At 50.7% G+C, this 20,602-nt stretch overlaps 1 protein-coding gene across 2 annotated transcripts in view; it reads right to left on the reverse strand.

The window, feature by feature from the left end:
- SNX8 (sorting nexin 8) overlaps positions 1-3,469 on the reverse strand; it is a 42,863-nt gene extending 39,394 nt beyond the window's left edge. The window contains exon 1 of one of the 2 annotated variants that reach the window (XM_021085985.1): positions 3,328-3,469. In XM_021085985.1, coding sequence (XP_020941644.1) covers positions 3,328-3,421 — 94 coding nt within the window. In that variant the 5' untranslated portion in view covers positions 3,422-3,469. Of the gene's footprint in view, positions 1-2,842; positions 2,898-3,327 lie in introns of those variants that run through there. The other variant, XM_021085986.1, reaches the window with a different exon arrangement.

Below are 20,602 nucleotides of genomic sequence, written 5' to 3' on the forward strand. Positions count from 1 at the left end.
TTGGAGGACTTTTTGTGGTAGGCAGCATAAGGGCCCCTAAAGGTACTCACATCCTAAGTTAGACTGAATTCCTGAAAGGGGAATCAACGGCAGCTGAGTACGTTAGGTCACACAGCAAAGGAGAATTAAACGCAGGTGAAATTCAGGTTGCTCACCAGCTGACCGTAGGGGAGTTCCTGTTGTGGCTCAATGGGTTAAGAACCCAATGCAGTGTCTGTGAGGATGTGAGTGCCCTTCCTGGCCTTGCTCAGTGGGTTAAGGATCCGGCGCGGCCGTGAGCTGTGGTGTAGGTTGCAGACATGGCTCAGATCCAGTGTGACTGCAGCCTAGGCCGGCAGCTACCGCTCGAATTTGACCCCTAGCCTGGGAATGTCCATATGCTGCGAGGGAGGCCTTAAAAAGACAAAAAGAAAAGGGCAAGGAGATGGACTGCCTGGTGGGCCCAATGTAATCCCAAGGGGCCTTAAAAGTAGAGCAAGAGGACAAGAGAAAGAGACTCAGCGAGTGGACAGCACAGGAAAGGCAAGGCCACAGGGGCAGGCGCAGGGGGGGATCAGGCGAGGAATGTGGGAGGCACCCTGGGCTGGATACGGCCAGCAAGCAGCTCCTCCCTCGGGGCCTCCGGAGGGAGCGCAGCCCTGCCCACACCTGGGTTTAGCCCAGGGAACCCTGCTTTGGACTACTGACCTCCAGAACTGTAAAATGGCCAACTTTTGCTGTTTAGGCCGCCAGGTTTGTGACTTTGTTACAGCAGCAGTAGAAACCAAAACATCACCCAGGGAAACCGCGACACGCGTGCCTCAGGTGTAGGATGCCTGAGCACACGCACGTACAAAACATAGAACCAGAGAGGATCCGCCCCAAACGGGTTAAGTGGGGGTGACGGCAAACGGGTGGAGACTTCAGAAGGTTCTGTATGTTCTGAAGAGAATGTGTTTGTCCATGTTCCCCATAACTGAGAGTTAAATTTTTAGGAAGGGAGTTATCACTCACAGCTTAAGCTTCAAGGAATTAAAATGTAACAAGACTGCAATGTTAAAATGTAACAAGGCTGCAAACCACAGTGCACACAATTCCCCCGCCCCCGACAATCCTAAAGGTATTACAAAGACATAGACCCCACAGTCCCCACAATTAATACTTTTTTTTCTTGTCTTCTTAGGGCTGCACCTGCGGCATATGGAGGTTCCCAGGCTAGGGGTTGAATCGGAGCTGTAGCCACCAGCGTACGCCAGAGCCACAGCAACGTGGGATCCAAGCCGCATCTGCAACCTACACCACAGCTCTCGGCCACGCCGGATCCTTAACCCACAGAGCGAGGCCAGGGATTGAACCCAAAACCTCATGTTCCTAGTCAGATTTGTTTCTGCTGCACCACGATGGAAACTCCAACAATTAATACTAATGGTAGTATTTGGACAACAGCAGAGAAAAGGAAATTCGTTGTATACCCATAAGCCACAACTTCTCAACAGCCAGAATCAACCTTTGCTAAACCATGAGATACACATAACATCTTTGTATAAAATTCACTCTCAAAGGCTTAGATTTTTTTTTTTCCTTTTTTTGGCCGCACCTGCGGCATGTGGACATTGCCAGGCCAGGAATCAAATCTGCGTCACAGAGGCAACCTGAGCTGCTGCAGTGACAATGTTGGATCCTTAACCTGCTGCACCACAGGGAACTCCTGAAAGGCTTAGATTTTCTGACTCCAGCCCATCCAACCACCATCCCCAATAAGACATCATACCCCCTAAGCATTGCCCACTTTGGGTTTTTTTGTTTGTTTGGTCTTTTTAGGGCTGCACCTGTGGCATATGTAAGATCCCAGGCTAGGGGTCCAATCGGAGCTGCAGCTGCTGGCCTACACCACAGCTCACGGCAACACCAGATCCTTAACCACTGAGCAAGGCCAGGGAGGGAACCCACATCTTCATGGATTCTAGTCGGGTTCATGACCACTGAGCCACAACAGGAACTCCACATTGCCCACTCTGGGCAAGTCACTTGCCTCTGGGTTTAGTTTTCCCAATGTAAAAAGCGAAAAAAGAAAATCTGAGTTTTGGTCTACCATTTCACCTGCCTCACAGGATGACCATAAGGATATGAACAGAACAAAACGAGAGGCTACGTACATCTCGAAGGTCCATGAACCACACTTTGAGACGCAGTCAGCTATAGGAAAGCACTCAGTAAACTGAGAAGCGCTACCCTGATGGTAGCAGAACACCGAATACCACCACCACAGCCCCAGGGAAGGCCAGCAGGCAGAAATCATTCAGTGCCAGCCAGCCCCGTTCCTGCAAAGAGACCTGAGCCGCCACCACATCCAGCAACTCTAAATTGTTTTACAGTCCTCAGAGGAAAAAGCATTCCTACCCACACACTGCCCCGCAGGTCCAAGTGTGACCCCGCCAAGGAGTCCAGTCAGGGGCCCTGGTATGGGTGGGTGAACGCTGGGCCAACCTGTGCCCTCAGGAACACAATGTTCTAACCAGGAGCAACAGCCATCACATGCTTCCCTTACGCAGCTTCCAGTCAAAGGAAATACAACTACAGACCAATGGCGGAGGGGGGGGCTGTTTACATGCAGACTCACCCAGGGTCTTTCCCGTCAATTAGGCCAACGCAATGCACTGCCCACCCCCTCGCCCCTACCCGCAGCGGCTTCACTCCACTCCTGCCTCCTCTTCTCCCTAATGAATCAACTCTCAGAGCCCTCCAGAACGCATCGGAAGCACAGCCACCGCAAGGACACCTTTCCAGACTCTCCAGGCAGAGTCGCCGACCTTGTGCCCACCACCACCACCAAGCAGCAGCAGTAACTCAGACCAACACCCACCTACATCTACTCTCCAGTTAGAGAGGTGAGGGGGGACCATTTACACAGGAAGATCCTAGAAAAGCCAAGCCTCACGCATGCTTCTTCGTGTTCACGCTGATCCATCAGAAAAAGCACTTAGGGAGAAATACAGCGGGCTGACGGGTGAAAACGCCCAAGTCCCGGGCGACCAGAGTACTTGCCAAGGCCGGACAGGTCCAGGGACGGCGCCCCACGCGGTGGGCAGGCCGGCACGCAGGAAGCGCGCGGAGGCCTGGCCTCGGGGCCCCCAGGGACCGGGGCAGCCCCGGGGAGACGCGGGCAGAAGCGCGCGGCGAGGTGCAAACGCGCGCGCTGGGCCGCGGAGCCACGCGCCCTCCTGGGCGTGGACGCGGGAGTGGGAGGGGGACCCGGCGGGGCGCGCGGCGTCGGGGGGCAGAAAGAAAACCGAAGGCCGAGGGGTCTCGGGCCCAAGCCGCGCCCGGCCTGCTGGGCGCCCGCCGTACCTGCTACCGGCGGGTCCGCCTCTTCGTCCGCCTCCGCCTCAGGTGCTGCAGCGACTGGCGCCGCGGGCAGCGGGTCCATCGCGCCGCCAGTCATGTGAGCGCGCGCCACGTGACTTCCTCCACGCCTGCCCGGCCGCTGCCCGGCCTCGCCACGCCCACTCCGGGCCGCCACGCCCATCCCCGCCCTGGCCCCGCCCCGTCTCGCCCCGCCCCAGCCACGCTGCAGAGGGGAGGGCAGGTGGCGCGGTCCAGGCCCGCGCTCGCAGCCCCGCGTCCGCCGCGGCTCCCCGCGCGTTCTCTGCCGGCGCCCTCGCCCACTCATCAGCCCCCACCTGCCCTCTCTCAGGCACCCATCCACTCGTTCATTCACCCGCTCCCCGCTCATCCGCTTACTCACGTCCTCGTTCGTCTGCCCACTCAGGAGCCTGCTCATTCATTTGCTCACTTACCCACCCTGTCATTCAGTCGTTGGCTCATTTACCCCTCCACCCACTCGCTCGCTTACTCAAGTCTCCCGACTGCCGCCTGGAGGCCAGGCAGCCCCTGTGCTGGGTGCTGAGGATACAAAGCTGCATTAGGTACTTCCCCATCTGGAGGACAGACGGGCCACCAGAGTGGAGCAAATGTCCCGACTGCCAAAACCAAAACAAGGCTGCAGGAGCGCCGCACCAAAGGGTTCCCGCGGCACTGCCGGGGTAAAGGCTCTCAGGATGACTAGAGCCCGACCCGAGGCTGGAGGAATGAGGAATTCAGCAGGAGGAGGGAGTGGGTCCCCGCATCCACGAAGGCCCTGAGACATCACACGGCGGCACACGCTGTGGTGTTCCTGGAGCTGAAAGCGTGGGGGCAGAAGAGGAAGCTGGAGCGGTGGGTAGGGCCCCATCAGGGAGCGTCTTGTTTACCAAGTAAGGACCCTGGATGGATCCCCTAATACTGGGATGCCTCTCAGTGCTCAGGGGGGGAGCCGGGAACAGTAACCAAGAGCCCAGAGCCCCTGGGAGGGTCCTAGGAAGGACCCCAGTCTCCCCAGGGGGTTCGTTCTCCTTGCTATAGCTACTGGACATCTTTGGGAGTTGGTACCAACAACAAGCTGGCTCCCAGCATAACTGAGGAAGTGCCATCCCCTTCCGCAGATGGGCACATAGCTGCTTTCCGAAGCCACAGAGGGACACGGCTGAGCCTGACACCTCCCCCATCCCATGCTTTTCCTTCCGCCAGATCGGCTTCCTTTAAGCTGTTTTTGCATCAAATGATGTCCTCAGCAATTTCTCCCCTCCAAGGCCTGGTCTCTCCCCGCTTCTCCCTCCCCCTCTTCTCCCTCCTAATTTCCAGGTATTCTTTGCTACGTATCTCTGACCCCCCCCCCAGATTATAAGATCTTTGTTAAATATCTAAACACTCACTGCGCCTTGAAAACTGAAGCATTAAACAAGCATAAAATTAGACATTACTGGAGAAAAACGGCATATTAAATGTATCATTTTACTTTACCCCCCTGACATGTGGTCACACCACCTTCATTCAGTGATCCTGGATCTGGGCTGCACTAGTCACCAGGAGGGCATTCAAACAAGCTCTGCCTGAAACCCACCCTCAGAAGTTCTGGTTTAAATGGTCTAGGGAATGACCTGGACTTGAATTTGGTTTTCATTTGTTTGTTTGTTTTTTAAAAAAGCTCCCTAGGAGTTCCCATCGTGACTCAGCGGTAACGAACCTGACTAGTATTCATTCGTGAGGATGCAGGTTTGATTCCTGGCCCCGTTCAGTGGGTTAAGAATCCAGCGTTGCCTTGACCTGTGGTGTAGGTCACGGGCTCGGCTCAGATCCTTCGTCGCTGTGGCTGTGGTGCAGGCCAGCAGCTGCAGCTCTGATTCAACCCCCAGCCTGGGAACCTCCACATGCCGCACATGCAGCCTTAAAAAGCAAAAAAAAACCCAAAAAGCTCCCTGGAGGACTCCAAGGTACAGCCCAGGTGGAAGACCACTGCTCTAAGCAGAAAGTCCTTCTAGCCTCACAAACATTTCCTGCGCATTTGCCAGGTGGGGAATTTTGTGTGACGTGGGAGGGGAGTGAGGGACAGCACAGGGAAAACCGGGAGGCATCCTCAGCTTCCCAAGATCCTGATGGACCTGAATGGAGGAGCAGAACCAGCGGGATTCCCACGCCACACGGAGAAGCGGGGGCTGGAAACGGGGTGCTGTGGAAGCAGAGCTGATCCACTGGTTCTGATGTAACTGGCTGGGAGTGCCTCCAAAGAAGGACCTCTGTCCTTCTGAGTTAGGGGCTCCAAAGACAGATCTAACAGTTTAGGGTGTTCGGGAAGTGTGCCCTGAAATACATCCGCCTGTAACTTTAAAGCCTCACCAGAGAAGCCCAATCCTTATGCCATTTCCCTTTCATTCAGGAAAAAGGAAATAGGAACAGAATTTCTGGAGTTCCCGTTGTGACTCTGCAGGTTAAGGACCCAGTGTTGTCTCTGTGAGGGTGCAGGTTCACTCCCTGGCCTCACGCAGTGGCTTAAGGATCTAGCATTGCTGAAAGCTGCGGCGGAGTTCACAGATACATTTCAGATCTGTTGTTGCCATGGCTGTGCAATGGGCCTGCAGCTGCAGCTCCAATTCGACCCCTAGCCTGGGAACTTCCATGTTTCCGGAGCAGCCATAAAAAGAAACAAAAAGAAAAAAAATGGAGTCTCTGACTTTTAAAACCCTTTGAGGAGTTCCCACGTGGTACATGGAGTTAAGGATCCAGCATTGTCTCTGTAGCCACTCAGGTTCAAGCCCTGGCCTGACACAGTGGGTTAAGGTCCTGGCGTTGCCTCACTGTGACATAGGTCACAGCTGCAGCTCAGATTCAATCGCTGGCACTGGAACTTTCATATGATGTGGCTGAGGCCAAAAATAAATTTAAAAAAAAAACCTTGGCAAGGGTAAAATCCAATTCTATTAAGACTGTTTTTGTTTTTTTTTTTAGGGTCGAACACTCAGTATACGGGTTCGGCTAGGGGGTCACATCAGAACTACAGCTGCCAGTCTATACCACAGCCACAGCAATGCAGGATCTGAGCCCCATCTGCAACCTACACCACAGCTCATGGCAACACCGGATCCTTAACTCACTGAGGGAGGCCAGGGATCAAACCCAAGTCCTTATGGACACTAGTCAGATTCGTTACCACTGAGCCAAAACAGGAACTCCAAGAGAGTTGATTCTTTTGCTGAGTCACATTTATTGCTTTCCACTAAGAAAATGAGAACTATACAGGTGAAGTGACAAAACTGGGAATGCAGAACACTGAAGCTGGGACTCACCGCCCAGGTGGGCATGCAGAAAGGGGCTATTATCAGCTATTCTACAAAGATGCAAGCACTTGCAAGTCCTCTAAACACCTTCAAAAGAGATACGAAAATGCTTCGAGGAATATACCCCAGAAACATTAGTAATGGTTCACATATTATCAGGATAGGCTGCAGTAACTTTTTTTTTTTTTTTTTTTTTTTTTTTTTTGCTTTTTTGGGCCACACCCACTGCATATAGAGGTTCCCAGGCTAGGGGTCTAATTGGAACTGTAACCGGCAGCCTGCATCACAGCCACAGCAACGCCAGATCCGAGCCGCATCTGTGACCTACACCACAGCTCTTGGCAATGCCAGATCCTTAACCCATAGAGCGAGGCCAGGAATTGAATCTGCAACCTCGTGTTTACTGGTCGGATTCGTTTCTGCTGCGCCAGGACAGGAACTCCCTGCAGTAACAATCTCAGATCTCAGAGGCCTGAAATAATGAAGGGGTTACACTCATCATTGTCACTCAGAAACCCAAGTTAAGGGGCCGCCACCATCTTGAATTCCTGCCATCTTGCCAAAGGGAAAGTGCTCTGGCCCAGGAGTTCCCATCATGGCTCAGCAGAAACGAATCTGACTAGCATCCATGAGGACGCAGGTTCGATCCCTGGCCTTGCTCAGGGGGTTAAGGATCCAGCATTGCCATGAGCTGTGGTGCAGGTCGCAGACATGGCTTGAATCCTGCATTGCTGTGACTGTGGTGTAGGCCAGCAGCTACAGTTCCAATTCAACCACTCGCCTGGGAACCTCCATGTGCCATGGATGCAGCCCTAAAAAGACAAAAAAAAAATTTTTTTTAATGTTCTGGCCCAAGGAGTTCCCGTTATAGCTCAGTGGGTTAAGGACCCAACACAGTCTCCTCAAGGATGCAGGTTTGATCCCTGGCCTCACTCAGCAGGCTAAGGATCTGGCATTGCCACATGCTGTGGTGTAGGTCGCAGATGCAGCTCAGACTGGAGTTGCAGTGGCTGTGCAACAGGCCTGCAACTGCAGCTCCAAGTCAACCCCTAACCCAGGAACATCCATATGCCACAGGTGTGGCATAAAATAAAATAAAATCCCTGCCTTGAGTATAGGGATTTGCTCACACCCTCCAGGAGCCCCAGGAAGCTTTAAATATCTCACACATGTTGGTTCACCTAATTCGACTTTGGACAAGCTACTTAACTTTCCTCAGCTTCAGTTTGCTCACATGTAAAATAGATATATCAATATTATTCACTCCAGAAATTGTTCCTTGAAGGTGAAGTTTTTTGGTTTTTTTTTTTTTTTTTTTGTAGTTGTTGTCTGTTTGTCTTTTTAGGGCCAAACCCACAGCATATGGAGGTTCCCAGGCAAGGGGTCAAATCAGAGCAGGAGCTGCCGGCCTACACCACAGCCACAGCAACACTGGATCTGAGCTGCGTCTGTGACCTACACCACAGCTCACAGCCACGCCCGATCCCCGACGCACTGAGCAAGGCCAGGGATCAAAACCGCGTCCTCACGGATAATAGTCAAGTTCATTACCACTGAGCCGAAACGGGAACACCTTGAAGGTGAAGTTTTCTTTTTTTCTTTTTTTTTTTTTTTTTTTTTTTGCCTTTTCTAGGGCCACTCCCACAGCATATGGAGGTTCCCGGGCTAGGGATCTAAATGGAGCTGTAGCTGCCAAACCCACGCCAGAACCACAGCAACGCAGGATCCGAGCCATGTCCGCGACCTACACCACAGCTCACAGTTCTCGTCGTGGCTCAGCGGATTACAAACCTGACTAGTATCCTCAGTGGGTTAAGGATTTGGCGTTGCTGTGGCTGTGGTGTGGGTCACAGAGGCGACTCAGATTCCACGTTGCTATGGCTGCAGTGTAGACTGGCAGCTACAGCCCTGATTCGACCCCTCGCCTGGGAACTTCCATATGCGATGGGTGCAGCCCTAAAAATAGAAAGCCATAAAGAAAGGGAGACGTCTTACAACGATCTAAGCTAATGCAGAAGAATATTCACCCTCTTCCCCAAACATACAGCTAACATTTTGCCTCCAAAACGGTTTCTAATACCTAGTTGGAATCTAAAGCAAGAAAGGGTGCCAGATACAGGGGGAACTTTAAGCTACAACGGTGAACCCAAACTGAAACACATCATTCAATGAGCTTTCAGAAATAATATGGAGTTCCCGCCATGGCACAATGGAATTGAATCCAACTAGGAACCATGAGGTTGTGGGTTCGATCCCTGGCCTCGCTCCATGGATTCAGGATCTGGTGTTGCCATGAGTTATGGTGTAGGTCGCAGGCGTGGCTTGGATGCTGTGTTGCTGTGGCTTTGGCGTAGGTTGGCGGCTACAGCTCCGATCGGACCCCTAGCCTGGGAACCTCCATACGCCGAGGGTGTAGCCCTGAAAAGACAAACAACCACAACAATAAAAAAATGAAAAATAATAAATGCCGTGGGAACTTGGGTTAAGGCACGAGGAGAGGAAGGCTTAGGTCCCAGCAAGTGTGAAAGGGACCTGAACTTCCTAGATAAGATCAGAGTTAACCAAGCGATGAGCTACCAGCCCTTAGAAGCAGCACCAAAGCTGGCTGTGTGCAGCAGACGAGGAGTGGCAAAAGAATAACCCTTGCGGCAATCTCACTCCTAAATATTTGCCCAACAGAAAGAAAAGCATATGTCCACCAAAAAAGACTTATTTCTAGAAGCCACATTCAAATAGCTCAAAAGTGAAAGTAACCCAAACATCTATGAAAAACAGACTGTGTGAACATATTGCTAGAGTCACACAATAGATGGCCACGCTGCAACGAAACAGCACAAACCACTGAGACGGGCACTGGGAAGTGGGGTGCTGCCGTGACAAATCCCTAAAAACATGGAATTGGCCTGGGGGTGACGTGGTGGGTAGAACCTGGAAGAATCTGGAGAAGCACGAATGCAAACCCCTTGACTGCCCTGAGGCGCTTGTTCGGCGACATACGACACACGGATGTTCACAGCCCTGATGACCCAGGTAAAGAAACCTCCGTCCTCTTAGAGCAGCATCCGAAATTAGCATCTTAACGTACACGTCTGAAACTGTCATCAACAGGCTGTTGGGAGACAGGAAAGGCACTTCTGCTGAGGCTCTGCGGGAAACGCGGAACGTGTGATTGGAAAGCCTACGGAAGAAGGATCTCGTTACAGGCTGACAGAACGCTCGGCTAAACTGCATCCTTCGGCTGCAGACCAAGGAACCCATCCCGATCACAAAAGGTGTCAGGAGAGGAGTTCCCGGCCTGGCGCAGCAGAATCAAATCCAACGAGGAACCATGAGGTTGCGGGTTCCATCCCTGGCCTCGGTCCCTGGGTTAAGGATGTGGTGTTGCCGAGAGCTGTGGTGTAGGTCGCAGACGCGGCTCGGATCCTGCGTTGCTGTGGCCGTGGCGTAGGCCGGAAGCTGCAGCTTGGATTAGACCCCTAGCCTGGGAACCTCCACATGCCGCGGGAGCAGCCCTAGAAAAGGCAAAAAGCCAAAACAGAAAAAAAAACGTCAGGAAAGTGTGCTTTGGAGAGAAAGCCAAGGGCGTGGCACAAAAGGTCACTTTGCTGGGTGATGCAGGGGGCTCATTCTCATTCTTTTTTGGCCACCCCTTGGCATATGGAATTCTAGCCCAGGAGATCAGATCCGAACCACAGCTGCCGCTGATCCTTTAACTCCTGATGCCAAAGCGGGGATGGAACCTGGGTCCCAGCGCTGCAGACACCACTGATCCCGATGCACCACAGAGGAAATTCCAAGCAGAGAACTCTGTGAAGAGATGAGCTGTGCGCCACTCCTTTAGAAGCAAAAAATAAAGATGGAGGAAAGACCTGTGGACGAAGCTTTTACCCAGTGACACAGGTGGGCGGTCCACAAGGTTTCACAGCATGTTCATCGGCAGAAACAGGGGCTGCTGGACGTTCAGAGACAAAGATGAAATGGAAGAAGTCTATCCAACCTCAAAATCCGACAGGCAGGACACAGACTCCCTGCTACTCAGCTGCAAACATGTGCGACCCTTGCTGAAAAAGGAAGAAGACTCAGGGTGGAGCCGCTGGTCCAGGGGGCAGAACATGAAGCCACAGAGGCTAATTCTGAGGCCTTACATGGGCTGACTTTGCTCCATGGGATTTCAGAGTCGCTTGAGGCTGCGACTGCTTTTCCCTTCCGTTTTCTCCTTTTTTTGACAAGGAATGTCTCCTAAACCTCGCTCGCCCTCGTCGTCTGGAATGAGATCACTTATTTTCTAGGGGCACAGATGACAAGGAGCTTTGCCTCGGGAAGAATGACACACAGAGTCTCACCCACAACCTGATTTACATTATTCATAGCAGGAGATTTGTGACTTCTGAGCTAATGAGGTTTAGGCAAGATTTTTGGACTTTGAGTCGATGCTATAAAGGGCTGAGACTTTGGGGGATGCTAGGATGGAAGGAGTATACTTTGCATGTTGAATGGAGGTGAATCTTTGGGGGCCGTCGGGTGGACTGTGATAGACAGAGGAAGGACCCCTTGAAGAATAAGCGGACTCTGCAGATGTACAAAGCTAAGGATCTTGAGATGGGGAGAGTATCCTGAGTTCTCCAGGTGGGTCCATGGTAATTATAAGGGTGCTGTCTCGGAGGGACTGTTCAAGAGGTCAAAGTGAGAGTGAAGCCCCCGTGAGGTTGAAGGCACAGATGGAATGAATACAGCATGAGCCAAGGGATGCCAGTAGCCTTTAGACGCTAGAAGGGGCAAAAAAAAAAAAAAAAAAAAAAGGAGTTCCCACTGTGGCTCAGTGGGTTAAGAACCCAACTAGCACCCACGAGGATGCCTCTTCCAGCTCCCGGTGTTGCCGGAAGCCCTTTCCTCAGCCTGAGGATACGGCACACCAGTCCCTACCTCCACTGTCACGTGGCTGTCTTCCGGAGGCATCTGTCTTCACAAGGCATTTTCTTTTTGCTTTTTTTTTCCTTTTTTTTTTTTTAGGGCCGCACCTGAGGCCTGTGGAGGTTCCCAGGCTAGGAGTGGCATCAGAGATACAGCTGCCAGCCTGCACCACAGCCACAGCAACACGGGATCCGAGCGTGTCTGTGACCTATACCAGAGCTCACGGCAAGGCCGGATCCTTAACCCACTGAGCAAGGCCAGGGATCGAACCCGCATCCTCATGGATCCTAGCTGGGCTCATTAACTGCTGAGCCACAAAGGCAACTCCTGGCATTTTCTTTTTCTTAGAGGGCCATCAGTCATGTTGGGCTGGCACCCACCCTAATGACCTCATCTTAATTATTTCTGCAAGACCCCCTTCCCAATAAGGTCACATTCTTAGGTAATGAGGGGTAGGACTTCAACACATCTCCTTGGGAGACACAGTTCAACCCATAACACCACCCCCACAGAGCAAAGGAGAAAATCCATATGCTCATTTCCATAACAAGCACAAAAAGCCTTTGAAAAGCGTCGGCATCCGTTCATGACATCACTCTCAGCAAACTAGCAATGGAACGGAACTTCCTCACTGGCAGAAAGGTATCTTCAAAAAACCAGGAGTGGGAGTTTCTGTCGTGGCTCAGTGGTTAACAAATCTGACTGGGAACCATGAGGCTGCGGGTTCGATCCCTGGCCTTGCTCCTTGGATTAAGGATCTGGCGTTGCCGTGAGCTGTGGTGTGGGTCGCAGACGTGGCTCAGATCCTGCGTGGCTGTGGCTGTGGCGCAGGCCAGCAGCTGTGGCTCTGATTCGACCCCTAGCCTGGGAACCTCCGTAAGTCACAGATGTGGAACCTCCATATGCTGCAGGAATGGCCCGAGAAGTGGCAAAAAGACTCCGGGCCAGGAGGACAAAAGACTGAATGCTCTCGATACTGGACCTGAGATAGCAAATGCTGGGGAAGGAGGCCACACGCCCCCTCCCACGCTCCACCCTCCACCCGGCCCTGGAGGCCTGGCAGAAGGATGAAGCAGACCTGGGAAAGCATGCAAACAAACAGGAAAGCATCTGCTCATTAAGAACATGATAACACGATGGCCAAAAGGCACACGAAAAAATGCTCAACATCACTGCTTATTAGAGAAATGCAAATCAAAACTACAATGAGGTACCACCTCACACCAGGTCAGAAGGGCCATCATTAACAAATCTACAAATAAAAACCGCTGGAGAGGGTGTGGAGAAAAGGGTGCCCTCCTTCACTGTTGGTGGGAAAGTAAATTGGCACAACCACTATGGAAAACAGTATGGAGGTTCCTCAAAAAAAAAAACTAAATAGAGAACCACCATATGACCCAGAAATTCCACTCCCGGGCATTTATCTGGACAAAACTTTCATTGAAAAAGATACACACACTTGCACCCCTATGTCCACTGCAGCACTATTCACAAGAACCAAGACACAACAGCCAAACAACCCAACTGTCCATCAACAGATGGATGGATGAATGGGTTAAGAAGATGTGGTACATATACACGATGGAATACTACTCAGCCATGAAGAGAACAAAATAATGCCATTTGCAGCAACGTGGATGGAACCAGAGACTCTCTGGTTCCATCCACTTGCCGGGGCCAGCTCAGCAGGATGGGGAAGAACGGGTGCTATGGAACTTAAGGAAAAATAGTTAACATAAAACAAGACACAGAGACATTTATCTTAAGTAAAGGTGGGAGCCGGGGGACTCAAGGTCTCAGGGACCAAGAGCGCGGGACTCAAGGTCTCAGGGACCAAGAGCGCCGGGGAACTCCAGATCTCAGGGACCAAGAGCGCCGGGGAACTCCAGATCTCTGCAGCAACGTGGATGGAACCAGAGACTCTCACATTAAGTGAAATAAGTCAGAGAAAGACAAATACCATGATACCACGTATATCCAGAATCAAGTATTTGGCACATATGAACCTTTCTACAGAAAAGAAGCAAACTCACGGACATGGAGAACAGACTCGTAGCTGCCAAGAGGAAGGGGAGGGGGTGGGATGGACTAGAAGTTTGGGGGTTAGTAGATGCAAACTATTGCATTTGGAATGGACAAGCAATGAGATCCTGCTGTACAGCACAGGGAATTCTATACAGTCACTTGTGATAGAACGTGATAGAGGTTAATGGGAGAAAAAGAATGTGTAAGTGTGTGTATATATATAGCTGGGTCACTTTGCTCTACAGCAAAAACTGACAGAACATTGTAAATCAACTATAATACAAAATAAATTTTTAAAAGTAAATACAATTTTTTTTTTGTCTTTTTGCCATTTCTTGGGCCGCTCCCACAACATATGGAGGTTCCCAGGCTAGGGGTCTAATCGGAGCTGTAGCCACTGGCCTACCCCACAGCCACAGCAACTCAGGATCTGAGCCGTGTCTGCAACCTACACCACAGCTCACGGCAACGCCAGATCCTTAACCCACTGAGCAGGGCCAGGGATCGAACCCGCAACCTCATGGTTCCTAGTCAGATTCGCTAACCACTGAGCCAGGACGGGGACTCCAAGTAAATACAGTTTTGAAAAAAAGAATATGATAAGGTGGATTTCCCCTGTGGCACACCAGTTAAGGATCTGGCAGTGGCTCGGGTTGCTGCTGTGGCACGGGTTCAATCCCTGGCCCTGGAACTTCCACAAGCCATGGGTGTGGCCAAAAAAAATCCCAGTAATACACACAAAAAAGAAATATTTAGGGATAAAAAAACTTTTTTGGCCACACCTGCAGCATGTGAAAGTTCCCAGGCCAGGGATCAAACCTGTACTACAGGGAGTTCCCTTTGTAATTCAGTGGTTAAAGAACCCAACTAGGATCCATGAGGATGCAGGTTCGATCCCAGGGCAAACTCAGTGGGTCAAGGATCCGGCATTGCCATGAGCTGTGGTATAGGTCACAGACGCGGCTCGGATCTGCCGTTGCTGAAGCTATGGCGTAGAACAGCAGCTGCAGCTCTGATTCAACCATGGCTGGGTACTTTCATATGTGGTGGGTGCAACGCTAAAAAGTGGGGGGAAAAAAAAAAACAAAAACCTGTCTGGCAGCTGCCACCAGAGCCGCATCTGTGGCAATATTGAATTCTTAAGCTGCTGAGCCACCAGGGAACTCCTCATTTTTTTTAAGTTTTATGGAAGTATAGGTGATTGACAATTTGCAATAGGGATACATTTTAAAAGATATGGGCAACACCTCTACAACGAAAACTATTCCCGATTATCGCTGAGGGTAATTAAAGAAGAGGTAAATATTGGAGTTTCCGTCATGGCTCAGGGGTTAACGAATCCGACTAGGAACCATGAGGTTGCAGGTTCGATCCCTGGCCTCAATCAGTAGGTTAAGGATCTGGTGTTGCCGTGAGCTGTGCTGTAGGTCGCAGACGTGGTTCGGATCCAGCGTTGCTGTGTCTGTAGTGTAGGCTGGCAGCTACAGCTCCGATTCGACCCCTAACCCGGGAACCTCCACATGCTCCGGGTGTGGGCTTAAAAAGACAAAAATAAAATAAAAGATAAAATAAAAAGAAGAGCTAAATATTTATATGGACACACGGTTAGGATGTCAGTTCTTTCCAAATTGATCTAGAGCCTCAATATTTCTCCAATCCTAATCCCGGGAAGCTTTTCTTCATAGAAATGTTTATGCTAATTATAAAACGTATAGGGAAACGCGACGCTAAGATAATCAACACAGCTTGGAAGAAGAAGAGCAAGGCCGGAGGACCCCCGCTGCCTGACCTCGGGATCTGCCTAAAGCTGCAGCAGACAAGGGAATGTGGGATCGTCGGGACGAATCACAACTCGGTCCATGGAGCTGCAAAGAGAGCCCAGAACTTAACCCACTCATTCACAGTCAACTGATCTGCAGGAAAGCTGCCGGGGTCAGTCCGTGCTGCAGAGAGGGCTGTCTGTCCTTTTCTGTTCCTTTCCGCTTTACTGAGACACAAGGGACATGTGGGGCTGGGTAAGTTTAAGGTACGCAGGGTAATGATTTGACTTCCATACATAATGACATGATAACCACAAAATCTTCTTTTTCTTTTCAGGCCCACACCCACAGCACATGGGCGTTCCCGGCCAGGGGTTGAATCGCTGCAGCTGCCCGCCTGCACCGCAGCCACAGCAACGCCAGATCCTTAACCCACGGAGTGGGACCAAACATCAAACCCGCATCCTCGTGGGTTCGTTCCCACTGAGAGACAGCGGGCACTCCGATAACCCCAATATTAACGAACAGCCATCATCCCATTTAGACATAAAATTAAAGAAACAGGAAAAAGGGTTTTTTTTTTCCCTTGTGATGAGAAACCACGGATTTGAAAAACAGAAGAAGAGTGGTTGCCTACTATGGAAAAGAGCAGGGAGAATTCTGCGGGGTGATGCAAATCTCCTAAGCACCGGCGTCAAGGACACTAGTGCACGCATCTGTCAAAGTCCTTCCGGCTCCAGTACATAAGATACTATGGGAGCTCCCGTCGAGGCGCGGCGGAAACAAATCTGACGAGGAACCATGAGGACGCAGGTTCGATCCCTGGCCTCGCTCCGTGGGGTAAGGATCTGGCGTTGCCGAGAGCTGGGGTGTAGGTCGCAGATGCGGCTCGGATCCCACGTGGCTGTGGCTGTGGGGCAGGCCGGCAGCTGGAGCTCCAATTTGACCCCTAGCCTGGGACCCTCCATATGCCGTGGGTGTGGCCCCCAAAAGCAAAACAGAACAAAAAACCTAAGACGTGTACGTAAACTTTATATAAACTACACCTCAATAAAAATTATTAACTGCTAGCCAAAAGTTTGCCTATATAAGTGGAAATGTGTACAATAATTCATCATGAAATACGGATTTTTTTTTTTTTGGAATTGACATATCAGAGCTTAAGAGATATAGGCAAGGCAATGTTTAAAGATAAAGGTATAATCCTAAATGCACACACGAGAAAATATGAAGATTAATTAGCTAACGGGTCACTTCTGGATGTTAGAACAGAGTAAACGCCTTTACGACTTTAAAAAAAAAAAGACAATAAGAATTTACCTTTGCCTCTAAGCAAACTACCAGTCTGAGCACACTTTGCAGTTGAAGCTGAAGGTTCTGTGATTCTGTCTGGGCTACAGGTCCATGGGGGCAGCTTTCCTGTTGCAGTGGCTCAGAGAAGAGACTTCTGACCTCCAGGCCTTTTTCTTTTTTTTCTTTTGGCTCTGCCCAGGTGGACGTTCTGGAGCCAGGGATTGAACCCACGCCACGGCACTGACAACAGGGGATGCTGAAGGCACCAGGGACTCCCGCTCCAGCTCTGTTCCTCCTTGTATTTCCCTGCTGTGGTGGGCATGCGCAAATTTAATTCTGCTACCTCTTACCCTGAGGATATACCTCGTAGCCTTTGGGGTCCCAGGTTTAAGGGACAGTGGCTTTCTTTTATCTTCCCAACACTGTACAGACCCTGGCCTTTTAACGTCTTTCATGTATTATGAGGCTGTCACCTGAGCTGGGTCCACCCAGGTTGGCAGAAGCCCTCAATGCTCTTCTTAGATTTTAATTTACTTACAGTGCTTTTTTTTGTTTTTGCCTTTTTGCCTTTTTTAGGGCCGCTACCGAGGCATATGGAGATTCCCAGGCTAGGGGTCCAATCGGAGCCGTAGCCACCAGCGTACGCCAGAGCCAAAGCAACACGGGATCCGAGCCGCATCTGCGACCTACACCACAGCTCACGGCAACACTGGCTTCTTAACCCACTGAGCAAGGCCAGGGATCGAACCCGCAACCTCATAGTTCCTAGTCGGATTCCTTAACCACTGAGCCACGACGGGAACTCCTACTTACAGTGATTTTAACTCTTTATTTGTACCAGTCCTTTAGTATCTTTTTTTGTTTCTTTTCAGGGCCACACCCGCAGCATACGGAGGGTCCCAGGCTAGGGGTCGAATCGGAGCTGTCGTCATCAGCCTACACCACAGCCACAGCCACGCCAGATCCTTAACCCCCTGAGCAAGGCCAGGGATCGAACCTTCGTCCTCACGGATGCCAGTCAGATTCGTTTCCGCTGAGCCACGATGGGAGCTCCGAGGTATTACCCTTATGACAAGGTGATAAAGATTGACTTGAATGCGTGCCTCGGATCGTTTTTCCATTTTATCCAGCACTTTAGTTGTTTTCAATGGACGTGTGGATCCCAGCAACCTATCTGGCCATGTTCTCAAACCAGAGCTGCTCAGAACCCGCGTAATAAAGACAAATATTGATATTTTATTTACTGGTGCAAACACTGACAGGCATCAGCAGGTCAAACCTGTGTGACAAAAGACGACAGGAACAAGGTGAAAAAATGCAGCCCAGCCGCGAAGAACATACTTGAACACAGACCAAAGGCTGAAAGACCGTCTTGCAGAATTTTATAAAGAACTCACTGACTTCCATGCGGAACAGACGAGCCGCCCAGAGGAGGCGAAGGACATGTACCCACGACTCAGTGCAAGTGGCTCAAGATCACACACCAGACGTTCAGCTTACTGTCAATTACACACACCGGACGCCTGTCATTTTTTGGCCATTCCGCCCCTGAACCGTGCTTTCGGTGTTCGAGGACTTCCCTCCTTTGACCATTTCGTCCCACCACGGAGGGCCACATGCCAGACACTCAGTCCCAGCTGGACAGCCAGGCTGATGCGAAGTCGGGGTCCCAAGCAGAGCAGCCTCCACAGCGGCGATAACTCATGCCCAAGGGGTGTGGAGGCTGTGGGCCCCCACCAGCACCCAGGCAGGGGACTGGAAGGGGGGGCTGCTGCCAGTGGTGCTGGGGTGCGAGCGCTCACACCTGGACCCCGTGTTGTCTTCACTCTGTTCTCGCCGCCAGCTCCTGGTACCACCTGCACATTTCTGTCTTTGAGCCTGGTCTCCTACCCTCCTGGAGGTTCTAGATTCTTTCGCTCATTCATTCATTCATTCATTCATTTTTTTATCTCTTTGTCCTTTGAGGGCCACACCCGAAGCATATGGAGGTTCCCAGGCTAGGGGTTGAATTGGAGCTGTAGCCTCCAGCCACAGCCACAGCCACAGCCACGCCAGATCCAAGCCATGTCTGTGACCCACACCACAGCTCACAGCAGCGCAGGATCCTTATCCCACGGAGCGAGGCCAGGGATCAAACCCACGTCCTCATGGATGCTAGTTGGGTGCACTGACCACTGAGCCACGTGGGAACTCCAGTTTTAGCTGCTTTTAATAATTTCCTTTTCTGCTTAAATCGGAAATCTACTTACATCGGGAAAATGCAAATTCAAACAACAGTGAGGGAGAGAGGCTTTCACATACAGGACATGAGAACCAAAGGACTCGCGCGCAGCTGGAAGGCGTACGAATTGGAGGACACTTCATTAATGTCTAATAATCAGAATGCAGCTACCTCACGACCCGGAAATTTCACCTCTCGTCACATTCTCTCAACTACAGCCGGGGGTGACAAGCACAAGTCTCTGCATGGCAGCACTATTTATAACACCAACACCAACCGAAAGAGCCAAAAGCTACTTGGATGTCGATGCGAAATGAATCATCAATTGCTGTGTATTCACACAGTGTAGGAACTAGAACAGAATGTCCTCCCGACATGGACGGATCTTGAAAATATCATTTTGGGTGAAAAAGGACGCTGCAGAAGGATATGCATATGGTGAAGCACTGGTGTCCATTGAAAGACGTGACACACAAACACACCTGAGGACGTGTGTGTCCATGTCTACACCCTGGCTGTGACACCACACCACTTTGCCTCATGAGGGGAAACTGGCCAAAGTGTTCAATTTCTTGCAACTGCATGCGAATCCACAATTAAATCAATAAAGAATTCATTAAAAGATATCAAACAATGTATGTATTATTTATGGATACACCAAGCTTCTTCTGAGGAGGGGCAGAAGATGAAATTTAGGAGAGGAGTCCCCGGCGTGGCTCAGTGGCTAACGATCCAACGAGGAACCATGAGTTTGCAGGTTTGGTCCCTGGCCTTGCTCAGTGGGTTAAGGATCCGGCGTTGCCGTGAGCTGTGGTGTGGGTCACAGATGCGGCTCAGATCTCACATTGCTGTGGCTGTGGCGGTGGTGTAGGCCGACAGCTGTAGCTCTGATTAGACCCCTAGCCTGGGAACCTCCAGATGCCGCAGGTACAGCCCTAGAAGAGGCAAAAAGACCGAAAAAAAAAAAAAAAAAAAAAAAAACGAAATTTAGGAGAGATCAAGAAACTTGGAATCTGGAGTTCCCGTTGTGGTGCAGTGGAAATGTATCCAACTAGAAGCCATGAGGTTGTGGGTTCAATCCCTGGCCTCGCTCAGTGGGTTAAGATCCAGCGTTGTCATGAGTTGTGATGTAGGTCACAGATGCGGCTCAGATCTGGGGTTGCTGTGGCTCTGGTGTAGGCCAGCAGCGGTAGCTCCCACTGGACCCCTCCCCTCGCCTGGGAACCTCCATGTGCTGCTATTGCAGCCCTAAAAAGCAAAAAAAAAAAAAAGAGAGAGAGAGACTTGGAATTTTTTTCCCTTAAAAAGAAAAATACTGGGGAAAATATGGCAAAATATGCACATTTAAAAATCTGGACATAGGTAAATGGGTGTTTGTATACTACTCTGTACTTTAAGTTAAAAAATGCTGAAAGATTAAATGAGATAATGTTTATAAAGTACCTAAGGCAGTGCCTGGCTCATAAGAGGTGCTCAATAAATCTCAGCACTCTTTTTTTTTTTTTTTTGCTTTTTTTGCTTTATAGGGCCGCTCATGCGGCATATGGAAGTTCCCAGGCTAGGGGTTGAATCAGAGCTGCAGCGGCAATGCCGGATCCTTAACCCACCGAGCGAGGCCAGGGATAGAACCTGTGTCTTCATGGATGCCAGTTGTATTCCTTTCCGCTGAGCCATGACAGGAACTCCAATCTAAGCACTGTTTATGTTTTTTGTTTTTTGTCTTTTGTCCTTTTAGGGCCGCACCTATAGCACATGGAGATTCC

This window comes from Sus scrofa, chromosome 3, assembly GCF_000003025.6.
Source record: "Sus scrofa isolate TJ Tabasco breed Duroc chromosome 3, Sscrofa11.1, whole genome shotgun sequence".
In the NCBI taxonomy this organism is placed as follows: domain Eukaryota; kingdom Metazoa; phylum Chordata; class Mammalia; order Artiodactyla; family Suidae; genus Sus; species Sus scrofa.